The sequence below is a fragment of the Dipodomys ordii genome, unplaced genomic scaffold (genome assembly GCF_000151885.1).
Source record: "Dipodomys ordii isolate 6190 unplaced genomic scaffold, Dord_2.0 Scaffold111, whole genome shotgun sequence".
Classification (NCBI taxonomy): domain Eukaryota; kingdom Metazoa; phylum Chordata; class Mammalia; order Rodentia; family Heteromyidae; genus Dipodomys; species Dipodomys ordii.
This window is the reverse complement of record NW_012267327.1, coordinates 3,474,382-3,493,212: the sequence shown is the minus strand read 5'-3', so window position 1 is coordinate 3,493,212 and position 18,831 is coordinate 3,474,382. Positions and strand designations below refer to the sequence as shown.

The following is an 18,831-nucleotide window of genomic DNA, read 5'->3' as shown; positions in this document are numbered from 1 at the left end:
AACAGGTGCCATTTTTCTCTCTTCCATGGGGGAGGTGGCCTTGTCAGCCTTGACTGGCTATAAACTTCTTTTCCTATAGGTGACTATCCATGTGTTCTTGTAGGATGGGTGATTTCAACCATTATTACTTTTTTATGCTATTGTAAAGATGCTGTACAGAAGGGTTACAGTTACATGAGTAAGGCAATGAGTGTAATCATTGTTACCATTTCCCTTGTTGTTGGCCATTCTCCCTTCCCTCCCCCTCCTCCCACAGTCCTCCTCACTGACCCTCACCCCTACCCCAAGTTGTTAAAGTTCACTTCCAATATACTGTCCTGTGGGTCTCATTGTGGTAACGGGTCATCCTGTGTCCTTGTTTCATGGTTTTGTTATTCCCCTTCCCTTCCCCAGATTAGACAAATGTATAAGATGCAAGGTACCAAAATCAAGTACAGTGACAACAGAGGATAAACCACAGGGGGAAGAACATACAAAGGAAACAAACAAACAAAATCATCTGGTACATTTAAAACAACAACAACAAAGACAGACCTCTTGTGTCCATATCTTGGGGTTGATTTTACTTAGCATCAACTTATATGGTCATATGTCCATAATCTTTGAGCTTTTCAGCTCATCTGATAAGATTATCCTATATGTATACTAATTATTGCAAATAAGGGAAACCATGTGGCCTAAATTTCTTTGGGCCTGGCTTACTTTATTTAATATGATTTTTTCCAAGTCTTTCCATTTCCTAACAAATGGGGCAGTGTCATTCTTTTTTTTTTTTTTTGTCGGCCGTGGGGCTTGAACTCTGGGCCTGGGCGCTGTCCCTCAGCCCCTCAGCTCAAGGCTAGCGCTCTACCACTTAAGCCACAGCGCCACTTCCGGCTTTTTTCTTTTTGCTTATGTGGTGCTGAGGAATCGAACCCAGGGCCTCAGGCATGCAAGGCAAGCGCTCTACCACTGAGCCACCTTCCCAGCCCCCCATATATTTTCTTTTATTGTTTAACATGACTCATTTTTTTAATCTATTACACCATAAATTACAAGAAAGTTAGATTTTTAGAATTATTTTCTTCTCTCCTCAGAGTACACTGTAATGTTCTGTTATATGCATTGGACATGACATACATTTTAATTGGAGAATATAATGGTTTTCCATGTTGCAGAAAAATTTTTTCAAGAATAACACTAATAGATTTTTGTGTCATCTATGCTATAAAAAGAGTGAGATTAGGTTTTTGTCTGACATTTCTTGTCACTAATTATAGATTATATTCCTTGGTTATGCTAGCTTGATTTTTAAGTGTTAAACATTTACGAGAGACTTTTATTCGTCATTTTTACCTGAAAGGAGAAGACTTGGGTATGCAAACTTATTAGTTTACTATTAATGACCACCACCAAGGACTGTACCCTTTTAGTTAAATAGGACTACTTTATTTTGCAGTTTTGTTCATTTCCACTAATCTGGCCATCCTTAGGTTAACAATCTATTAAATTACAATTGTAGAGTTTAACATCCCTAATTGAAAATGCTTCAACATCTAAAACTTTTTGAGCTCTAACATGACACCACAAGGAGAAAGCTCTACATTATTAAACTTATTTTTATGCGCAACATTGTTAGAAGTATTGTATAAAACTACTTCTTTAACTCATAATACTGAATTGTTGAACATTTGCTAAATGTTTTAAATTGTGGAATATATTATAACATTCTGAATATTCTATATTCTAATGCTATATTCTAGATAGTTTTATCATTCTGCAGGCATCATAGAATCTACAAAGTAATTACTTTTAATATAACTAATAATAATCTTAAGAGACCACCATCAGGTATGCAATCAGTTATTTACCAAAATACTGTTATATGGTGCATAGCTGTATATAAGTAATATTGGGAAAGCCCATGTGCTGTTTTCTTTTAAGGCACGAACACTTGCTGGTATGCTTAGAGATGTTGAGAGAAAAAATGAAGAACTTAGTGTATTACTGAAATCACAACAGCTTGAATCAGAAAGAGCACAGAGTGATATTGAACATCTCTTTCAACATAATAGAAAATTAGAGTCCGTGGCTGAAGAACATGAAATACTGACAAAATCATACATGGAACTTCTTCAGAGGTAAATCAAGTTATTTATAATCAACTGTGACCTGGTATGTAAACTCTTCAAGGAAGGATCTTTTTCTTTGTTGTGGTAACTTACAGATCCTTTTATTTATGCTAGTCCTGTGGCTTGAAATCGGGGTCTAGGCACAGTTCTAATCTCTTTTGCTGAAGATTAGTGCTTTATCACTTGAGCCAGAGCTCCACTCTGCTTTTTAGGTGGTTAATTGGAGATAAGAGTCTCCTCACACAGTCTTTCCTGGCCAGGTTGGCTTCGAACCTTCATCTTCAGGTTTAAGCCTCCTGACTAGAATTACGGGCATGAGCCTCTAGCTCCCAGCCTACAAATCCCTATTTTTATAAATTTTTATAAATGATAAATAATATGATGCATTAACTCTGTTAATTATTGTTGAATGAATTTGTCACCATTAGTCTTATGTTAAACTATATAAAATGGTCATCTTTGCAAGTCAAACTTCTTAACATCAAGTCTAAAAGCACAGATATTTGGTATTAGTATTCAAATCCTCTCAATGTTATGAGATATAATTTATCATTATGACTTTATTTTGTTTGAAATTCTTCTAGAAACATGAAAAGACATATTGTGCTTATGAGATGATCACTTTTGAAGTAATTGTTCCACTATTTAACCATATAGGCAAAATAAAATAAAGAAGCAGAGAAATTTAGAATTATACATTTCTTTAAGAGCAGTTGTGTATGCAGCATTGTGTGGTGCATTATAATTTGTAAACTAATGCTATATGCCTGTCAGTGAGACTGATATCAAACATTTCTTCTTGATAATACTTTTTAATCCCAGCAACCAGCCAAAACTTGGACTTTATTCTTCTTAAAGAACACTAATTTTCTTTTCTCTATGTTTTTATCCATTAAATAATACCAGCTCATTTCCTTGTCCTTTTAGAAATGAAACTGCTGAGAAGAAAAAGGAAGACTTAGAGATTACCTGTGATTCTCTGAATAAACAAATTGAGACAGTGAAGAAGTTGAATGAATCACTCAAGCAACAAAATGAAAAGTAATATCTCTCTTAATTCTTTATTCTAATTATTTGGAGTTTTAAAACAGTTTTCTACACAGAATATTGTTCTTAGTGATAAAATTTATAAATTATTTATGTTAGAGAAAAATATTTATTTGGTAGGTTTTACAGGTAGTAATTGTTATTATTTTATGGTAAAAAAATTTGTTTTTTTGTTTGTTTGTTTGTTTTGGTCCAGTCGTGGCACCAGAACTCTGGGCCTGGGCGCTGTCCCTCAGCTCTTCAGCTCAAGGCAAGCGCTCTACCACCGAGCCACCTTCCCAGACCCTATGGTAAAAAAATTTGTTAGGGGTCTGGGAAGATGGCTCAGTGTAGAGTGCTTGCCTTGCATGCATGAGGCCCTGGGATCAATTCCTCAGCACCACATAAGCAGAAAAAGCCAGAAGTGGCGCTGTGGCTCAAGTGGTAGAGCCCTAGCCTTGAGCTGAAGAGCTCAGGGACAGTGTCCAGGCCCAGAGTTGAGGCCCCACAACCGACCTTAAAAAAAAAATTGTTAGGGACAAAAAGTCAGAAATGATATGATTTGGTGATATTTTTTTCTTCTATACTTCAGAACTATTGCTCAGTTGATAGAGAAAGAAGAACAGAGAAAAGAAGTCCAGAATCAATTAGTAGACAGAGAATGTAAATTAACAAGTAAGTATCCTTTGTTTGATATTGTCTATTTTTAGCATATATTATTTTAGAATAAAATCAAAGCATGATTTATTTTAGTTTTTATTATTTTTAACTTTAAATTACTTCCTAAACTACTTTCTTTTTCATGCTATAACATTTCACAAGTACAATTTGAAAAAATTTGACTGACAAAGAAATCCTCTTTTCTTTGAAATCTGGGTGTTAATATAAAATAAAAAATACTTAAGGAACATAACAATAGGTGGCAATGCTAAGTAACTTTTAGTTACTAGTTTTGCACACGTGTGTGTGTGTGTGTACACACATGTACACATCAATACTGGGCCTTGAACTTAAGGTCTTAAACTCTGCCACTTGAGTCACACTTCTAGTTCTATTTTTGCTGCTTAACTGAAGATAAGAGTCTTTGCCCTGACTGTCTCCAAATGTCAGTCCTCAAAACTCATCCTTAATAGCTAGGATTAAAGGGGTGAATAACTAGCACCTAGTGTATTTACTAGTTTCTTCATATGGTATCTGTGAATTGATCCACAAAAACTTTCAGTTACAATTCATTTGCATTGCAGCACATTTATAATTTTTTTTATGTTTTTGGCTCTCCTCTTGTAATCCTTATAATTTCTACAGATTGCCCTTCCTTTCTTTATGGTATATTACATTTTAAACAGGAAGTAGAGAAAGGTATCAAGATTTGTTGTTTTCTATGCACTGATGTCATAGGAGAAGAGTTTGATGGTGACTTTTTTTTAGCAAATTTTAAAAAACTTACATCCAGATAGTTATTTCTTCATTCTTATTGTCTTTGATTTTGCAGTAGCTATCTAACCTTTTCAGAGTACTATCAGTATTACTAATGACTACATAGTGACGATTTTTTGTTTTAAGATTTGTATCAAAAAGCAAAAGTACAAGAAGAAAATATTAAAGTCTTAGAAAAAGAAAATAATGATAAGAATGAAGCCATTGACATTCTTAGAAAAGAGTTAAGCAGAACGGAACAGATAAAAAAAGAGTTGAGCATTAAGGTAAGACTTTAGTTTCAATTTGCATTAAAACTTAAAAGTCTGTGAAAGGGTCAACTTGGATAGATTAATGTTGTTTCTTTAGTGAAAATATATAGATATATTTCTGCTTATAAGGGTGATAATAATTTTTCATATTTGTTTAGATATTTATAATTTGCAAAGAACTCTCTGAAATATTAAATATTTAAATTCTCCTTGCATTACCAGATACTAATCCCTCCAGATACTAATCCCTATATATGAATGCTCTAACTTACAAATGAAGAGATTGAGTCTGAGATTGTGGTTAACAGTTTCAGTAATAAACATGTGTCTGGTATCTTGAGTCCAGTGCTCTTTCTATGTTGTTATTATTATTGCTTGGGTCATAGCTATGATCTGCTTTCTGGCCCATTTACAACCAGAGATGAGAACAGACTAGGATTAAAAGTTGAAATTTTACAGAACATTAGTAACAGAAGAGACATAAAACTTAATGACACATAAATAGTTTCGGAGAGCCTACATTAATATGTTATCTTTTCAGTGATTCTGAATAGTATTATATAGTGTTTTCTTCAAGTTCGTAGCTGTTAGCATTGATTTTTAAAGCATTGCTAATGTCTATTATTTATTACTTAAATTTATCATATAATTAATTTAGCTTTCTATACATATTTATGTATCTATAAAAATACATATGCTATTCTCTTTCTCCTAAATTTTTAATCTCTGATTTCTTAATTCCTTAGGCTTCCTCCCTAGAGGTACAGAAAGCCCAATTAGAAGGTCGTTTGGAAGAGAAAGAATCTTTGATGAAAGCCCAGCAAGAAGAGTTGAACAAACATTCTCACATGATAGCGATGATCCACAGTTTAAGTGGTGGAAAAATAAGTCCAGAAACTGTGAATCTGAGTATATAGACATTATGGCACTTTGGAATTTGTAATGTAATAAAATTTTTGTAATATTTAAATAATAATAATTTATGTGGTGGAGAAGATAGTAAAGGGAGGTGATTTTGTGGCTCCAAAATAGTCGGAATTATTATCTAATTTAGTAAAGATCCTAATTTGGTGTATGTCTTATTTTTTTCTTTTGAATATAGAGCTTTTTAAGTTTTACTTTTGGTCTTTGGCCTTTATTGCTCAAAGCTTTCCTTAGCTTCTACATTAGGATATTACTCTTTAGAAACCATTATTGTCTCTCTAATATTCCCTTTCATGTGTGTCTGATTTATTCTCACTTGTAACTATAATCATCACTTGATGACAAGGTTAAATTTTGATTAACGCATTCTTAAGCAATTTTGTCATTTTTTTAAACCTTTTAAAACGTCCTTACACAAACTAAGCAGCTGCAGTTTACCAGTCAGTATTATCTTATGCAGGCATCATTGTAAATGTGGAGTATCATTGGCCAAAACATTACATCAGGCACATAACTATAGTTCAATTATTTTTAATTGCGTTACTTAGATCTTTTAAAATCTTTTTTTAATAAGTTTTTTTATGGTAAAAATACTGTATAGAGGGGTTACAATCACATGAGCAAGGTAATGAGGACATTTCTTATCAAGCATTGTTGTCTCCTCCTTTGATTTCCTCTACCATCCCTTCCCTCCCCCACAATACAGTAATCCTAAAGATTAATAAATTGTAATTGCTATTAGTAAGAAGAGAGGTGCTATGATATTACTAAAGAAACTTCTCTAAAATATTGTATCTCTGGATGTAAAATGATCTTTATTCATTTTAGATGAAGAGATATAAAGTTCTAAGTTTAAAAACCATAATTGGCAGGAAATAGTGTACAAAAATTAGTAAACAGGTAGTTAAATAATTGCATTATCTCTAATAACTTGTGGAATTATTCTTAAAATACCTTTTTGTATTTTCTCTTTTTAAAATGTTACCACTTTCACTGAGTTCCAAAGGTAATTTACATTTCTACCCATGCTACAGATATGTGTTTGTTAATTGTAATATGCATTTATTTCATAAATTGTTCTTAATTAGGGCATTTAATTTTGAAGTGTGTTAAATGTCCTTTTCATGTAAGAAAAGTTTTATATTTTGATATATCTTACTGCTCTATACTATTGCAGCCACTAATATACTTGATGCTTTCTCTACTTATCCCTATTTAATTTAGGTAAGTTTAGATTTACATTTATTGTACAAATTAAGCTTAAAAATATTTTTGTATTCCACTAAATACATTAAGTAATATAAAGCTATAATGGCTTTCTATGTACATTTTTTGCAATTCTTTAAACTATGCTGAGTAAAACATTTTAAGTTAACACTTATTCTACAAGAATACATTTTATTTTTCTTTGGAAATTCATGCACATTTATTTTAATATAGAAAAACCTTCCTATGTATATATGCTACTTAAGAGCAGAAGGCTCTGTAAAATGAAAAAGAAATGTAAAATGCTGAGTGATTAAACTGAAGACTCCAAGAAGGCCTAGAAATATGGTATAAGTGGTAGAAGACCTGTGTTTAAACCCAAATGCCACAAAAATAAGAGATAGATAAAAGGTTGAGGGAAAATGAAATTATTTTTTACAATTTAAGCCTCCCTGGATACTGAACATTGCTCCATGCTGTTCTATAGAAATTCCTGTAATGATTGGACTGTTCTAGACCTATACTGCCATATGTGGCTGTTACGTGTCTGAATAGTAGCCTGTACAACCCCAAACTAGATTTTTTATTTTATTTAATTGTAATTTTAATTTTATAGCCATCTATTTAAAAAACATGTCTAGCCCTTTTTGCAAATGTACATTTATAGAACTTGCTAGCCTGCTCTCAAAAATCTGTATAGGCAAATGAGGTAGGCCCATGTACTTTATTCATGATTTTGCTTTCTGTAGTTTGTTGCCATGGTCATCAAACATGGACTGAAAATAATATATGAAAGTTTTCAGAAAAAACAATTTATAAGTTTTAAATTGCATGTAATCCTGAGAAGTGGAATACCACATCTGGACTTTAGTAAAGTCTTATGAATTATGAAAATAGGACTGGGTGGTAGCTCAGGTAGATCCTATCCTCAGATAGGCAGGTTTATCCTCAGATAGACCCTGGCTTCAGTTGCCAGTACTGAAAAAAGAAAAACGTTAACATTTATATCCTTCAGTTTGAATTTACTTTCCTCAGAGTAGTTATAAGGAAGTAGTTACATAATTTGTGCTTACATTCAAGGCTATTTTATAATTTGTAAATTAAGCAGAAACATGAAATTTTAAAATTGTAGGTTCTTTAGAAAATGGACATAACTTGAAAATCTTACACAATCTTATTCCTTCGTTTTATATATTGACTGCCTCTATTCAAAGACGCTGAAGTTTACTTCATTTATGCTTGTATTCATCTAAACATTTCCCGATATTCTGGAGAGAATTCTTGTTTTATAAAGCTCATTACATAAAGAGAAACATCTTCCCTCAACTGGATGTTAGTAGTTATTTAATTCCCCCAATGACCCAGTGTTTCTATGTTCTCATGATATCAAAGGACGTATAGGTCTAGAACAGTCCAATCACTACAGGAATTTCTATAGAATAGCATGGAGGAATGTTCAGTATCCAGACAGACTTAAATTGTAAAAAATAATTTCATTTTCAGAACTTTTATCTCTATCTTTGTGGCCTTCCCTCTTTGAGTGACATTTTAAAAGCTAACAGAGAAGATTAAATTTCAGCTTCATTATGTTATTAAAAACTAATTTTCCAGTAAGTAGCTGAGCATTTGACAGTGATTCAGTAGTAAACATAGTCTACATTTCCACTATATTACCTTCACTGTTATTTTAAGAGTAATGATTCATTTTATTAATCTGGAGAAAGAAAAAAATACAATGTATTAGAATATCTAGCCCTATCCATTTCTTAGACTTCAAATACAATGATGTATGATTAGCCCTAGGACAAACAACAGTGTTAGAGTTTAATTAAACAGGATTGCCCCACAGTCAAAGTAAGTTGTGGAATACCCAGTTAATCCTGTTAAGGCTAGAAGTATTTTGACAGAACTGTGAACCAAGGGCCCCTATGTTAGAAAAAAACATTTAAAAAGGATTTTGTCACATTTCATCTGGAGTGGCCAAATGACTGAAGCTAAGAGGTTGACAAGGGATAGTTTTTAAGTATGGTTGCCTGATGCCCTAACTTCTTTTATTTTTGAACTGGACAGAAACTCACATCTCACCCTTGCCTTTCTCTGGCCCAGGGTAGGTGAGAACTGAATAAAGGAAAAGCAATGAGTCCCTTCCAAAATTTCCATTTAGGTTTTTCATACAAAAAAGGGATTCAGACTTGCAGAGTATCTACTCCTGACTGGCCAGTGTCAGGTCCCCAGTGAGCTCAACATGGTGAAAACCCCATCTTGCTCTCCTATCTGAAAGCAGAACTCTGACTCCAGAATCTTGACAGGCTGCTAGAGATGAAACAATTCCTGGGTTTAGAGGCAGAAAGATAGGTGGAGAACCAAGTAGTTCTTCAAGCATAAAAATAATCAATAAAATTAAAATCCCACTTATTCTGTAGCAGGAATCTTATAACAGGGAAAAAATTCCTGACTTGAGAACTTTATCCTCTTGTTTAATGAAGACAAATAGAAGTTTTACATAGTGTATATACTTCACAGCTGTAAAATCAAGAATCTCTGATTTACATGAGTTAAAATTAGAAAGTACTTGGCATAAATTCACTTTATTAATGAAATAAAGTGTTTCCTGGAGAGTTAGTTTATCGAAGCACCACTACATAAGAGTCTAGCTTTATTGGGTCATTTTGTACACTAGTGTTAAGTTTCAGTCATGAGGGAAGATGTCTTGCTGAATTACAGACCCATGAGTTTTGAGATGTTGGAATTATAAGTAGTTCAGAACTAGATTTATCTTTACTCTTCTTAGTTACTAATAGACATGATCAAGGAGTAATATTGAAAGAAGCTTGCTTGCCTAAATTAGACCCTTAATTCTAATTACAAACTATTTTAATAGCTCAAAATTAGACAGACATGATCTACTTTAAAAAGTATTTTTAATTTACAGCTGACATTGATGACATTTCTTTTCAAATTCATCTTTAAGGTCTAGAAAAACCCATAATAACCCACATTCATTATAAGCCCTACCACCTGTTTCTCTCCATCTTTACCTATTAAAAATAGAATTTATTACATTCATTTTTAGCATATAACCTTCTTGAAAATATGCTAGCTATGAGAGTGTTTTAAAAGCTATTCCTTAAACCAAGCCACACATTGAAAACTACCCAACATTAATCCTTCTAGGTGAAAAGAGTTTCCCTTCCCCCAGTAGATTATTTTGTTGATCATTTTCCAGGTCAGAAAGATGCATCCCAGTTGTTCAGGTGATCAGGCATGGCGAGTAAATGATTGATGAATCTGAGCAGTGGATTGGTATGTGCATTGGTGCTGTTTATTAATATTAGGTTGATATCAATTTTCTAAGCAAGTAGGCATCATCTGTTAAGACATCTGTGCCTGCCTGGCTATAGCAGAAAATGAGAATAGGGAAGTGTTTCTATTGGAAGAGGGACATTAGAAATAAACAAGCTCTAGGGGGGAAAAAAGTATCAAAAGTGACTCCATTTATCTCTTTAGAGTAGTACTATCAGTTTTCGTAAAAAGTTACATTTTCCTTAAAAATCACTAGACTCAAAATATCTCAGCTAGGGCTGAGAAGTTAGCTCAATGGTAGAGTGCTTGCCTCGCATGCATGAGGTCCTGGGTTTGATTCCTCAGCACCATGTAAGCAGTAAAGAGCTGGAAGTGGTGCTATGGCTCAAGTGGTAGGGTGCTTGACTTGAGCTGAAGAGCTGAGGGACAGTGCCCAGGCCCAGAGTTCAGGCCCCATGATCGAAAAAAAAAATTTTTTTTCAGCTAATTATTTGGAAGCAACACAATATAAATTTTATGCAGTTTCTATTTCCTCAATTTTTAGCTAGGTGCAAGATTCCCTGGAATTGGGAGTGTTTCTGTTGGCCAGGGTGACAAACATCCGTTGAAGCTACACCATTAAGTTATCATAAATGCAATATAAATGCAAATTATGAAAATTTTCTGGGGGAAAATACTGTTAAACGAGGCATGGTTCCTTTTACCTTTCTCTGTTCCTGATTGTGCATGAACATGACTGGCTAAGAGAATTTGAATCATAACTTCATCTAGAGAATGGGATGCCATGAATGGTAGATGATCAGATAGACAACACCTGATCCTTTATACCAGGATATTCATAAAAGCCCTGGATTTGCTCCTTCCAGACCTCATAAAAATGAAGTTCTGTACTATTTAAGTCATTGTTATTTTGGATTTTTCAGTTCTTAACTTGTCCATTTGAAAATAGCAAATTTGTTGTTGATCCCCTTGGCAACTAATACTGGAACTATCAAGAAATACTAAGTATAATATATAATCCTCCAAAACCTGACGAAAAAAATTCAGTTATAAAAAGAAAAGAGATATAATTAGCTATAACAAGATATAAAGCAAATGTTACCATAAATATTGGAGATAAATGGTAAGTTAATACTAATGATAGACATGGAATTACATTTGAAGAAAAAAGCAAATATCCTTATAGTAAAGCAAACAGGCAATTCAGACAACTCAGATTAAGAACCAATATAAACAGCTGATAAACATTTGAACAGATGCTCAAAAATTTGGTGTGTGTGTGTGTGCCAGTTTTGAGGCTTTTTTTGCTCATGTCTGACTCTCCCACTTGAGCCACAATCGGAGAGTACAGCTTTTGTTTTTATTTTTGTTCTGATTATTTGGAGACAGTCTCTTGGACTTTTCTGCTCTGGATGGCATTGAACCATGATCCTCAGACTCAGCCTCTGTAGTAGCTAATATTAAAGGCATGAAGCACTTTGAACTAAGATGCTCAAATTTTAAGAAGAAAAAGCAACGTAAGATATTACTACTGGGTCCTCAAAAGTTAAAAAGAATGAAAATGAGAATGTCTTTAGTGACTAATGAAAGAATAAGAGCATTTACATGCATGACTAGTGAAATAATTTTTCTGCTTTTCTGGGACATAATCTGGCAGCATCTATGAAAATCATAAATGCATATTTTCTTTGACATTCTTTGAATGTGTCCCAAGTAAATCTCATGAGAAAAGGCAAGTATACAAGGATGTAGTCTGCAAAAACTTTCATAACTGCTTAACAAACCAAACAAAAAATGGGAACTTTGCCGGGTGCCGGTGGCTCACGCCTGTAATCCTAGCTACTCAGGAGGCTGAGATCTGAGAATCATGATTCAAAGCCAGCCTGGGCAGGAAAGTCCGTGAAACTCTGATCTCCAATAAACTACTTGAAAACCGGAAGTGGCGCTGTGGCTCAAGCGGTAGAGCGCTCACCTTGAGCTGAAGAGCACAAAGACAGCGCCCAACCCCAGAGTTCAAGTCCCATGACCGACAAAAAAAGATGGGGACTTCAACAACTGGTTGAATAAATTATGGGATACCATAGCTAATACATAATCATACATAACATTGTAGCTTGGTTTGGAAAGGTTTCAATGAAGTATTAGTAAGTAAGAAAAAAGACATAAATGCATATATAATCCCAGTTTGTTAATCCACAATAATGTGTGATATGTTGTATATTTTCATAAGCTGGTAAATATGTACAAAAACAGTTAATGGTGCATTTTAAATCCTTAAATGGGGTTTGTAGCTAGCTCAGTGATAATGCACTTGCCTGGTATATGTAAGTACTTAGAAAAGTACTAAGTACCAAAAGATAAAATGTTAACTGGGATCATTAATGGGGTGGGTAAAAATGAGTGGATAATGTGAATGGAAAGATAAGAAAAAATGTAACTCGATTACAGGGTGTGGCAAGAGAACAAACAATTCAAGTTTTAGAGTTTTTGTGTGTTTTTACTTATTTTATATATAAACTTATCTGTGTCTTATTTATGCTTATAGCCACCTATTTTTCTAACCATTATTTTATACCCAGAAATACTTACCAATATCTTATGCAAAATACATGTTCATTATGAAAACAATAGAAAATACAGAGATACCAATTGTTTGAAAAATCCATATTCTCCTGGCACAGTAGTATGTAACAATAATCCTGGATACTCTGCTTTTATTTATTTATTTATTTAGTCAGTTGGAGGGCTTGAACTCTGGGCCTGTATGCTGTTTCTTCAGCTCTGGAAATTGGGCAGGCATATTGCAAATTCAAGGGCAGTCTGGGCAACTTAAAGTTGTTTTCAACTTGTTTAAAAAGCAAAATAAAAGGGGCTAAAATTGGGCCATGCTCCTCCTTGTCAATCTCCAGTAACACACACATGCACAAATGGAATTCATAATCCTATTATCCACAGAAAAACTACTTTGAAACTTTTTATTCTTTTTGTATATAATTTTTAAGTGTACTATAGATACTGTATTATGGTTCATTTAAATACTATGAATATCTTTAATAATTCTCAGTAGTATATGGTGCTACTTGCAATATGCAACCAATACTTCATGTCCATACATCAAATCTTTTCACAAATGTTTTTATCTTCAAACCACATTAATAAAATTTGGAAGAGACAAAGATGGGTACCAACAAAGTGAGGACTGGAAAGTCCTGTCTTTCCTACTTTACAGATTGGTGACAAATTTGTATGGAAAATAGTCTTTTTCCTTCCTTTTCTCTTGAAGCTGTTCTAACTTTTCTTTTTGGGGGGTGTAAGGGGAGTCAGTCATAGGGCTTGAACTCGGCCTAGGCATTGTCCCTGAATTCTTTTGCTCAAGGCTAGTGCTTCACTGCTTTGAGCCACAGCTCCACTTCCGGTTTTCTGGTGGTTAATTGAAGATCAGAGTCTTATGGGCATTCCTGCCTGGGCAGACTTTGAACCATGATCCTCAGATCTCAGCCTCCTGAGTAGCTAGGATTACAAGTGTTGAGCAACCGGTGCCCGGCTACATCGTGTTTTGTTTTTGGTTTTGTTTGTTTTGCTTTGTTTCTTTTTATCTAGGTTAGAATCAGGAAAGAATAGCTGTTACAAAGTGTATTTTAAAGGAGCATACAATTTTTTTAGTCTTCAGATGATTCAGTAGTATCTCTATTTGACACTGCACATTTCCTTTTACACAGTAATTACAATGAGGTCCCATGGTTCCAAGCAGTAATTACAATGAGGTTCTACATCTCTGTTTTGTGTGTTTGGTTTTTGTTTTTGTTTATTTGTATCCCAGGATATTCTAAAATTCACTGTTTTAGTCCAGGGTGGTCTCAAACTCTCAGCCTCTGAGTTCCTGAATTGCAGACATGAAATATGCCTAGTTTTGATCAATTATATTTTAAATGTAACTATTTATTGCTTCTGTGTTGGGAAGATTTACGTTTATTGTTTTCAGTAATGTATGGGACTTGACCATTTCAGTGTAGTAACTATTGACAGAACTTAGTTCTAACTTGAGCTTCTAAAGATGTTACTTGATATTCATTTATATCCCAACTCTGTTCAATCCAGGGATTGTACTGTTGGGATTATAGGACAATATTGAGTCTCTAGATCTAATGTCTTGTTTTGGTAACTCCTAAACACTAAGTAAGCAATATCTGCCTCTTACGGAATCAGCATTTTCATGAGACTTCCCTCCTCCCCTCACCCCAGAAAACCACAACACTCATCTCTCTACTGTCACTACAAACACCCTCACTTGGCTCCCCACAACTTGCCCTCAGTCTCCTGGTGGATCTCTCTTACTCAGTCAGAAATGGAAACTGGCTTATGTTTGTAACAACTGCCTCTCATTTGTTCCAAGTTAAATCCCTCTGAAAACCAGTCTGGTTAGTTTCCTCTGCATTGTGAATTCTTACAGGACATTGAAATACAAGTTCAAGTGTCCTGTTTGATCTGAATTAACTCTAAACTGTCCAAACACAACAACACACCCTTTATTTCAGTCCCTAAATGCATATGAAAATGACTTATGATCTCCCAAAGGCTAAATGGAGGGCTTTAATACCTATCTCCTACTAATCAACAGCCAGACAGGATGATGTTTCTTCTGCTCATCTCGGGTTCCCTGGGATTTCTGTGAGGTTACTGTTGTCAATTTACCCATTCTAATTAAATCACCTTCCCGTAAGAAGTAAGAAATAGCATCTCGATTAGACTGCCACATTGGCTCATTTCAGTATGACTGATTAGTTATAATCATGTTGTCTTGCTTCGGCATTTATTATTAGCCCATTCTGTTGTCTGCACTGCTTACAAGAGGCTTCAGCATCAGTGTTCCTCTATTATCTACTCTTTTTCTCTAATGAGAAACAGCAAATTCATTGTTTTAAAGGAATGGTCAATTCAGAACTGGCTTGTCATTAGTAAGAAGTGATTTTGTTAGATATTGTCTAGAGGAGTGTGTGTGCGTGTGTGTGTGTGTGTGTGTGTGGTACTGGGTTTTGAATTTAGTGCCCACAATTGCTTAAGCAGGTAATTTATTACTTGAGAGAGTCTCCTCCCCTTTCCCAGTCCTATGTGCTTTGATTATTTTTGAGATAAAATCTTGTGTTTTTGCTCAGGGGAGTAGGTCATGATCCTCTGACTTATGTCTCTCATGTAGCTGAGATGACAGGCTCATACTACAACATCCAGCCTCTTTTTGGATTAAGTTGTGATGTCTAACTTTTTGCCCGATCTTTTACTTCCCAATCTCTATTTCCCTAGAATTCAGTATTACAAGTGTCACTGTATAGTTTTACTTTTTAATATTAATTTCCAAAAGAGTGGTATTAAAAATTAGTTCTGAAACTTCTTTACTGCAAAGAGACATTTTCAGGTTTTACAAAAGGTTTTCAACTTCTGCAAGCATCTTAAAGTCAAGGGCCTTGACTAGATAGTTTCTTCTTTTATAGTAATAAGCTAATTGCTTCACCAAAAGACTCAGAGAAACAAGTTTCTAGATATTGGCATTGGCAAATAGCAATGCATTTCCTTAGGAAACCAATTTTTTTAAGTATTTATTTATTGAGATGATTCAAAGAATGCTATCAGGATTCTAAGCTAATAACTATATATCACAATGGTTACAAAAATAGCTTAAAACCCAATGCTGTAGGTTCGTGTCTTCCAGAAATTGCTTGCTTAGCCAATATACATTGTAGTATAGATCTGTACTCCCAGCTACTCAGGAGGTTAAGGCAGGGAGATCCCAAATTCAAAGCCAAGCCTGGCAAACCAGTGAAGCCATCTCTTAAAATTTAAAAAGGGATAAAGATGTAGCCCAGAGATAGAGTATTTGCCTAATATGTAAGACTGCATTGAATCTGGGAATTCAATCCCTACTACTGCAAAAATAAATAAACCTTAACTGATTGCATCTGCCTTCATTTTCACATTTCTATCATGGGAATATTAATACCATTAATATTAATAGTATTGTTAAATGTCTTAAAGACTTAAATGAACTCACCTGTTTCATATGTGCTTGGAACATAGCATAGTAAATATACCTTTCTCACATTTCTAGAATGGCATAGATAAATAATAGATAACTATTATTAGCTATTTTTATTACAATATGGGAAATGTTGAGACTCTGAACTGCTGAAAATTACTGGAAAAAGGAGTACTTCAGGCTAAGCTTCCCAAATTGATGCCACCATAGGCGACATCACTGCTTCTCTTACTAATACTGTCTGATCTTATTATGCAGTGAGCATTAAGGCAATGAGTGAAATTAGAATGTGGATTTGAGTTATAGAAGTGGAGTTGTTCTCTGGCTTCTCAACACTCTTGCCTTAGAGACATTTTGGGTGCCAAATCAAGATCCATGGGTTCAACTTCTCCAAAATCAGCAGACAAATTTAGAAACAATGGCAAAATTGACTGAGCTTGTCATCATCGACCTTAGCAAAAGTGTATAAAGTCTTGAGTTCGCATTGGTCTGCTCACTGCTTGCTTTCTCTCTCCCCAGGTTTTCTCTCTCTTCTCTTGCGAACACATTGAATAGAAGGTAGGAAAGATGGTTCACTATTTTACCAACATTATAATCATTATAATTCATTACATGCAATAAAAGATATTTTTAAGACAATATATTTCTAGCATTGAACAATTGCTCTTAAGGCTCATCAATGAATATTAACTGAAATCTACTTATTGACTAGTGGTATCCTGTATTAGACTAACATAATCATGAAAACAGAAATCAGATCTTAATAATTCCGGTATTTGAAGAATTTTTGTAATTCTTGGTAGTTTGTGGATATTTTAAAAAGTGTTTGTGAATTTAACTGAACTGGAATACACGATATTCTAGTTTTACTCAAGTATATTTTTGAGTATTTGTGAAGTTGTTACTTGCTGCTGTACAAAGTTATAATCTATATAATTATTATCTGGTGAGGAAATAGAGTTTTGTTATACAAATAAAATCATGTACTTAAAGAATGTGACCTTTTACAACTACTAGACTTAATTTATATTTATGCTGAATAATAAACCCAGCAGTTATGAACTAGATGTTGCTCTATCATGCATATAATGGTTCACTTATCCTTAGGAATATCATTACATCAGGGTTCTATTCCAGCTTCCATTTCTTATTTTGTGGGAAAGTATATTTGGCTTCAATTCCTAAACACAGACATGAAATCTCAATTTAACTTTTCTTTTTTAGTTCCTTTTCCTAGATGCTAGCATCACTATTTGTTTGATGGTTTGTTTTGGGAGAGTCAGTCATGGGGCTTGAAGTGTGGGCCTAGGTGCTGTTCCTGAGTTCTTCAGCTCAAGGCGAGAACTCTACCACTTGAGCCACAGTACCACTCCCGGTTTTCTGGTGGTTAATTGGAAATAAGTGTCCTGACCATGCTGGCTTTGAACCGTGATCCTGAGATCTCAGCCTCCTGAGTAGCTAGGATTACAGGTGTGAGCCACCAGTGTCGGGCTCACTATTTGTTTCTTAAACTTGGGTAAAGACTGCCCAAACTTTCAATGTGACTGAATTCTGGTGGATCATTCATTTGTTCTTGTTATATCCAGCTATAAATGGGACACCGAGCTATTTGGTATTAAACAGATTTTATTTCTAAAATTTCATGGATTAAAAAAAGTTTGGCTAAATCTGAGCTTTGTAGTACATGCCTATAATCCCAGTACTTTGGGAGGCAGATTGAGTGCAAGCAGTTTGGGGAGGAGTGCTATGAGTAGGGGCACAGGAATGGTGGAAGAAAGGGTGAGTGAATGCAGGTTTTATATTCAATGTGCATTATGTAAAAATTTAACTAAGGGGGTAAATTGGGGAGAACAATGGAAGGAATAATGTTATCAAGAAGCATTGTACTCATACCCTAACTCATGGAATTTTATCCTCTTTGTATAACTACTTAAAAAAACCCAAACAATGAAAATCTAGGGATAATACATATTTCCTTCTCCTCCTTCTCATCATCTTCCTCCTCCTCAACTTGCTCCTCATCCTTTTCCACTTCTTTCATTTTCTCTTGCACTATTGTGGTTGATCTTAGTCTAGCATTTGCTAGACAATGCTCTGCCATTTGAGCCATGTCTACATTCTCAGAATTCATGATCCTTGATACATATATATGTGTATATATATATATATGTGTGTGTGTGTGTGTGTGTGCATGTATAAATATATATATATTTATTTACGATTCTTGATCTGAGTACTTGTATTTATTTAGTTTTCTTGATGTAATCAAGCACTTGATCTTTAACATTATGTTTATTTGAACCATGCTGTAGATTGTGGTAGTGATATAAGTTTTAACTAAGGACTTGTTGTTGAAAAGTACATGCCGTATCTTGGTTAGATTCTTTTGTGACCAAAAGAATCTGAATCAGATAGGAGTACAATATTTTTTGGGGGGGGGTGTTCGATCTGGGGCTTGAACTCTGGGCCTGGGCGCTGTCCCTCAGCTCTTCAGCTCAAGGCTAGCGCTCTACCACTTGAGCTACAGCGCCACTTCCGGCTTTTT

General features: G+C 34.5%; 1 protein-coding gene across 1 annotated transcript in view; it reads left to right on the top strand.

Annotated features, from left to right (window-relative positions):
• Positions 1 to 5,900, top strand: part of Kiaa1524 (KIAA1524 ortholog) — a 32,733-nt gene extending 26,833 nt beyond the window's left edge. Inside the window, exons 17-21 of the mRNA XM_013028566.1 lie at positions 1,924 to 2,120; positions 3,039 to 3,152; positions 3,730 to 3,812; positions 4,701 to 4,840; positions 5,572 to 5,900. Coding sequence (XP_012884020.1) covers positions 1,924 to 2,120; positions 3,039 to 3,152; positions 3,730 to 3,812; positions 4,701 to 4,840; positions 5,572 to 5,742 — 705 coding nt within the window. The 3' untranslated portion in view covers positions 5,743 to 5,900. The remainder of the gene's footprint in view (positions 1 to 1,923; positions 2,121 to 3,038; positions 3,153 to 3,729; positions 3,813 to 4,700; positions 4,841 to 5,571) is intronic.
• Positions 5,901 to 18,831: the final 12,931 nt, after the last annotated feature.